Source organism: Babylonia areolata, chromosome 9 (assembly GCF_041734735.1).
Source record: "Babylonia areolata isolate BAREFJ2019XMU chromosome 9, ASM4173473v1, whole genome shotgun sequence".
Classification (NCBI taxonomy): domain Eukaryota; kingdom Metazoa; phylum Mollusca; class Gastropoda; order Neogastropoda; family Buccinidae; genus Babylonia; species Babylonia areolata.
In genome coordinates this window covers 2,672-10,000 of record NC_134884.1, presented here as the reverse complement: position 1 = coordinate 10,000, position 7,329 = coordinate 2,672, and the positions used below count along the sequence as shown (strand labels likewise).

Here is a 7,329-nt window from a genome sequence, read left to right as displayed (position 1 = left end):
GACTTCGAGAAAGATTTTGACTCTGTTATCTGGAACTTCATATCCAAAGTATTGAAGGCTTTTGGCTTTCAAGAAGACATATGCAGATGGATAGAAACATTCTACAACAACATTAAATCTTGTGTTATTGTTAAAGGTCATATTTCTAATTGGTTTAATATGCAGCGAAGATGTAGACAGGGTGGCGCTATATCTACATACTTGTTTTTAGTGTGTGATGAAATATTGGCTATTATGGTACATGAATGTAAGGATGTTCGTGGCATTACGAAAGATAACACAGAACACCAAATATCTCGGTATGCTGACGATACATCATTTGTATTACCAGGTGATAAGAAGTCATTTGAGACTTAATATACATATTAGATATTTTGGGGCGAAAATCAGGATTTTATATGAACTCTAGAAAAACAAGTGCAGTATGGTTAGGCAGTCGTAAAAACTTCCCAGTTCGTTACATTGATCATTTGCAGATGGAATGGAACCCCGCACAGTTTGAAATAATTGTTAGGTATTTGGTTTACAAATGATTTGAAAGACTATACTCAAATAAACTACTCAGAAAGAATTGTTGAGAAAAACACCTATTCAAGATTTGGATAAAGAGACAGATAACTCCAATTGGAAGAGTGGCAATATTAAAATCACTTATTCTTCAAAATGATACATTTTTACCGACCCCCACCCCTCCTGATATTTTCTTCCAAAGTCTACAGAACTTATGATATCAATTTTTATGGGACAGGAAAAGAGACAGAATTAGCAGAAAAAAAGACTGTACACAAAAGAAAAAGAAATGGAGGACTTGGACTGATAGATTTGAAAACTTTCGCTGTGGCTTTGAAGCTGGCCTGCGTCAGAAAACTCCGTATAACAAAATGCAAATGGAAACATACTGCATTATATAACTTTCCTCTGCTTAAATTGTTATGATATTCACGGCATCAAATAGTTTTTGGACAGAGGTATTGCTGGCTTATAAAACATACTTCTACACAATTTCATGTAAAGACTCAGTAGAACTTCTTGCTGAACCAGTTTTCTGTAACATGAGAATTCAAATAGGTAAAAAGATGATTAAGTCGGAAAGTATTAGATAACGGAATATACTGTATAGCACACTTTTAAAAGGAAATGGTCACTTTATGTTATATGAAGAATTTAAGCAAACATATCATGCAGATATTGATTTTGTTACCTTTTGTGGTTATAAATCTGCAATATCAGAATATATAAGAAGTACCAAAAAAAGATAAGTAGATAATGATAAATCCATTACATTGTCACTTTGTTTTAAACTTTAATGTCTGTTGTCAAAGGATCCAGAAAATACTATGACTCATTCATTGAGAATAACATTGCACCAAAATGCTGTGCAAAATGGTTCGAAAAATTTGATGCTGAAAATGATTGGAAAAAATGTTTTCTGTATTTACATAAACTTTCTGATGTAAAAATGAAATGGTTTCGAATGAGAATTTCCATGGGTGCATAGGGACAAATGTGATTTCGAAACAAATGGGCTTGTCAGATAACGCCAGCTGTAATTTTTGCCGTTCTGCAAAAGACAGTATTGACCACATGTTTTGGAATTGCCCAGATATCCGAAAATTCTGGCATGGTTTTATCGCAGTGGTGAGTGAAAATGTATGAATGCTCGCAATATGCAGTTGACAAAAAGCCTTGTTATCCTTGGAGTTGATCGACATATACATACCGATGCCATTTTTTACTATATACTTTTGTTGGCAAAGCAGTATGTATATCGGTGTAAAATGAACAAAACTAATCCACTTTTGAGAGCATTTCTTCGTAAACTTAAAAAAAGGTTTTAAACAATTGGGAGTATTTCATGAATGAGTGGTACTCGATTATACAAAACAGGTAAGCATACTGAATGCAGTTATAACACTTCATTTTACAAAACAGGTAAGCATACTGAATGCAGTTATAACACTTCATTTTCAGTGGAAGATGGGGTCAAGCACATGTTATTGCATGGTGTAGTTCAATAATAATAATACATAAAAATCCGGTTTTTTTAGGAGGGGTGGGGGTGGGGGGGGGGGGGGGGGGGCGTTCTGTACACAAACAGTGCGTAAGGATTGTGTAATAAAGGAATGTATCAACCATCACTAACATGCACATGCATATACATATACACACATACATAATAATACACATCAGCAACAAAGATTCTTTGTCAGGCAGCCGAGTGGAAGCAAGCGATTACTTTAAGAACACTGGTTTATATGGTATCCATGTGTTCTGAAAATCAGAATACCGTGAGTTTATTCGCGCTATATATTCTTCTATCTTGTACTTATGTTTAAAGTCTGTTTGTTCTGTTTCATTGTCTGTCTCTTCTCCATACATATATGCATTTGCACTACCCGCTTTTCTCCTTATATGTTGTATTAGCTTTATTTATTTGTTTTTCTTTTTTTTTTAAAGAAGACAAATGAATGTGATTGTTTACCACCTTGTACGTGTGAACAGAATGAAAGGAAGATAAAAAGTAAAAAAAAAAAAAGAAAGAAAAGAAAGAAACGAGTGACGTACATTGTTTGACATTGTGTTAGGATGTAGTCACAAGAGATATAAACAGAGAGATTGAAAAATGAAAAGTTCACAAGAAAGAAAGAAAGAAAGAACGAAACGAGTGACACGTATTGTAAGAATCGTGGTAAGTTGTAGTCACAAGATAAAAAAGAAGAGAAGAAAGGAAACAGAAAAACAGAAAAGAGTACCGTTATTAGCGATCGTGGTAGGCTGTAGCCACAAGATAAACAAAATGCTGAGAAGCAAAAGGTTTGCCAGGAAGGAAAGAAGAGAAACAAAATGCTGAGAAGCAAAAGGTTTGCCAGGAAGGAAAGAAGAGAAAGAAAATGCTGAGAAGCAAAAGGTTTGCCAGGAAGGAAAGAAGAGAAACAAAATGCTGAGAAGCAAAAGGTTTGCCAGGAAGGAAAGAAGAGAAACAAAATGCTGAGAAGCAAAAGTTTTGCCAGGAAGGAAAGAAGAGAAAGAAAATGCTGAGAAGCAAAAGGTTTGCCAGGAAGGAAAGAAGAGAAAGAAAATGCTGAGAAGCAAAAGTTTTGCCAGGAAGGAAAGAAGAGAAAGAAAATGCTGAGAAGCAAAAGGTTTGCCAGGAAGGAAAGAAGAGAAACAAAATGCTGAGAAGCAAAAGTTTTGCCAGGAAGGAAAGAAGAGAAAGAAAATGCTGAGAAGCAAAAGGTTTGCCAGGAAGGAAAGAAGAGAAACAAAATGCTGAGAAGCAAAAGGTTTGCCAGGAAGGAAAGAAGAGAAAGAAAATGCTGAGAAGCAAAAGGTTTGCCAGGAAGGAAAGAAGAGAAAGAAAATGCTGAGAAGCAAAAGGTTTGCCAGGAAGGAAAGAAGAGAAACAAAATGCTGAGAAGCAAAAGTTTTGCCAGGAAGGAAAGAAGAGAAACAAAATGCTGAGAAGCAAAAGGTTTGCCAGGAAGGAAAGAAGAGAAAGAAAATGCTGAGAAGCAAAAGGTTTGCCAGGAAGGAAAGAAGAGAAACAAAATGCTGAGAAGCAAAAGGTTTGCCAGGAAGGAAAGAAGAGAAACAAGTGATGAACATACTTTGTTCCAATCTGTGGAAGGCGGTGGCCACCTTCACGTTGTCCAATGGAAAGTCTTGGGTCAGCCACAACGCCAGTACCGGGATGGACTGTGGCCTGCCCTCCACGCCCCCCTCCCTAGACACCTCGCCCCCCTCAGTGGGGGGGAGGGCAGTGGGCGTGGTGTGTGGGGTGTGTGACCGCTCACACAGACTTCTGTTAGCAAAAGAAGTCATACTGGTGGACGATGAATGTGTCCACTCTTGAAAAATTCCTCCATCCCTCACCCCTCAGCATACACAGACACACAGACACAGACACAGACACAGACACACACACACACACACACACACAGACACACACACACACACACAGACACACAGACACACACACACACACACACACACACACACACACACACACACACACACACACACACACACACACAATCTGTTATGTGCAGATGGCATTGTGATGCTATTGACAACAAAAGTAGCACTACAAAAAAAGCTGGACAAGCTGCATGAATATTGTCTGCAGTGGGGGCTTAAATCAATAGGTACAAAACTAAAGTTGTTGTTAAAAAAAACAAATAAACAAACAAAAAAGAACCCAAAATACCAGTGCTCTTTTCACGTGGTGATGACTGCATGGAAACGGCGGATAAATACAAATACTTGGGGAGTTATTTTTCGTATGATTGGAAAATTTCACTTTGCTGAAGACCACTTCGCTAAACAGGGAAACACAGCAGCGCGTGTTGTGAACTACGGTGCACGAGGGAAAGAAAAGATGGATGTGAGGACGCAACTGTTTGACACTTTAGCAACTCCTATTATCATTTCCGGCGCTGAAGTGTTGTTTCCATCAATCAGACTGCGACAAACTCCTCCGCGACCTGTATGCTTTTAAACCAATTTAATGCCTTTTGTTTTTTAGAAAATGCCCGTCAGAAAATGTACATCAAAAGAACAGTTAAGTTACTAGTTCTGGCAGACTTAGGCAGATACCCCATTTCTCTGACTGCAGTGTGTCAGATTATATCATTCTGGGTGCACGTCACAGAATCAAAAGGAAATACCTGTCAGAGGCAAGTTAATGATGACATGATTTAGATGAAATGATTGGAAACAGTTCCTTGGCTTAACTATTTTAAAAAGATACTCGTTTCAATCGGATTCTCCCTCGTGTGGGAAAAACCAAGACACACTAAACATTAAGCGACTGAAATACTGTGTTATGAAAAATGTACAAAATAGCTATGTTCAATTTTGGAACAGCACAAAGAACGGGACCATTGCAAGGCTCTCCTTTTATTGTAAAATTGTGAACACTTATACATTACAACCCTACCTGATGAGCTGTAAAAATACTATAAAGATAGAGGAGCATAATGTCGATTGTGAATAAGTGCACATGAACTTGAATCTGAGCGAGCACGTCACTGTAACTTAACTAGGAAAGACCGGCTATGTAAAGCATGTGGAGTTAGAGGATGAACAGCATTTTCTGGACAAGTGTAGTATGTACTCCGACTTGAGATCACGCCTCTTTGTGACTGTTAATCCCCGATCTTCGAATCATTGGCCAGATAGCATTGTCAACACAATACTCCAAACTCCGAGTTCTCTGTTGCCATTAAAATAATTTCAGCCAGAACAGGCAAAATATACATATCAGTGTTTAAAAGTTCACAATCTATAACTATGTCTTGTGGAAGATATTGCATGTGCTCACAGTTTATTGCTTTTACCTGTTTGTTGTGTTTAGTTTCCTAGAATTCCTTTGATGGGTTTTACGACAAAATTGAGTTCTAAGTTCTTCACGCAAATACAGTTACTCACGCACACACATGCACATACACACGCTCGCGCGCACATACACACCCAAACCTCTCACTTAGAAGGTTGCTGGGAAAAAAGGTGGATTTTCCTGGAACCTGAGGTGGGTGAGAAATAATGGGTGGTTACTATTGTTACTCTGTGAAATGTTGGTACAGTCAGAAGTTTATATTTCATCAAAATTATTTTAAAATATTGATCAACATATCTGTGTCAGATAAATGTGCTAAAGTTTTGTTATTATGATATAAAAATGTAAGAGTAAAATGATAAAGGAAAAGCTGATCGTTTCTTCTTTTTTAATGTACCTTTTCCAGAAGTGCATAGTCAGTATAATTGGAATATTAGGAAATGACTCATTTTCTGTGTTTTAAAGAAACATTTGGAATCGACAGACACAGCAGGCCCCATTTACTGGAAAATGAAATTTGTTAAAGCTTACCTCAGAATACATACATACATTCACACAGACTCGTAATTTAACATATACGTGTGTTAAAAAGGACAATAGATTCGCAAAGATTCAGAAGTGAGCTAAAAAGGACAAGAAAATCGGAAAGATTCAGAAGTCCATTTCTGCAGAAGAAATGGTAGTGACAAGTATTACTCCGTGTGGAGACCCAGTCGGGTTAGGAGTCTGCAAATCTGAAACAAAAAGGGAATGTATATTTGTATGTATGTATGTTTGTATATGTGTATGCTCACACACACACACACACACACACACACACACACACACACACACACACACACACACACACACACACACACACACATCGATTATAATGGATAATATGGAACCAAACAGTGCATTTCTTTAGAGGACACACACCAACAACAACCTAGCAGATTATAATGGATAGTATGGAACTAAACAGTACATTCGTGTTCACCTGACACTAACTCTGCCTGTCTCAGCAGTTCACACACAACCAACAGGTCGTGAATGAAAAAAAAGTAAGTTTCAGCAGCAGCTGTAGTAATATAAGTTATAGTAGTACCAGTAATATTGGCTGTGGTGATGGTGGTGACAGACCTGGCAGTGGCACTTGTTTTCGTTGTGTTTTTTTATGTTGTTGCGGTTGTTGTAGTTCTTTTTGTATTGTTTTTGCTGTTGCTACTGCTGTTGTTGTTCTTCTTATGTTGCTGTGTTTGTTGGTGCTGTTGTTGTTGTCGTCCTTGTCGTTGTCTTTGTCGTCGTTATTGTTGTTGTGTTGCTGTTGTTGTCGTCGTGTTTGTTGTCACCATTGTTGCTTTCTTTGTCCTTGTTGTTGCTGACTCACCCAGGAGATGACAGTCCTCACTGGAATGTCCTGGCTTTCAGTGGAGGGTGGGAGGTGATGGTGACCTGTGACCTGGGCCAGGGCGGTCAGGCTGGTCAGAAGTAAGGTCAAGGTCACAGACGCCATAATGCTGGCGCTTCCTTTTCTCACCTCTTTCCTCTTTTCTTTCCTCCTTTGAGTCTTTCTTTTCTTCAGGCCAGTATTTTCCGATTACCTATGTGGTAAAGTCTGTTACTGAGCGATGAACGAAACGTTAACACTGGTGGTTGAATTGGTTTGGGGGTGCTGTTGTGAGCAGCGTTTTATAGCTGTGTGTGTGTGTGTGTGTGTGTGTGTGTGTGTGTACGTACCTACGTACACAGCTAGCCGCGCCTGAGACATTGACAGGTGTGTGTGTGTGTGTGTGTGTGTGTGTGTGTGTGTGTGTGTGTGGTGTGTTGTATGTGTGTGTGTGTGTGTGTGTGTGTGTGTGTGTGTGTGTCCTGTGGCATGCAGCAGAGCACACCAGGGAACAGTCAGACAACACAACGCGATACACGGTGAAATGGAATTTCGCGACAAAGTAATAGAACGTCAATAACAACAACAACGTCAACAACAAAAAATGTGCAGGGAAAAG

General features: G+C 38.7%; 1 protein-coding gene across 1 annotated transcript in view; it reads right to left on the bottom strand.

The window, feature by feature from the left end:
• The window catches only part of LOC143285967 (serine protease 55-like), a 59,747-nt gene extending 52,793 nt beyond the window's left edge, over window positions 1-6,954 (bottom strand). The window contains exons 1-3 of the mRNA XM_076593416.1: window positions 6,711-6,954; window positions 6,035-6,072; window positions 3,609-3,802 (exon numbers count right to left, since the gene is read on the bottom strand). Of these exons, the coding sequence (XP_076449531.1) occupies window positions 3,609-3,802; window positions 6,035-6,072; window positions 6,711-6,836 (358 nt within the window). The 5' untranslated portion in view covers window positions 6,837-6,954. The remainder of the gene's footprint in view (window positions 1-3,608; window positions 3,803-6,034; window positions 6,073-6,710) is intronic.
• Between the last annotated feature and the right edge of the window lie 375 nt (window positions 6,955-7,329).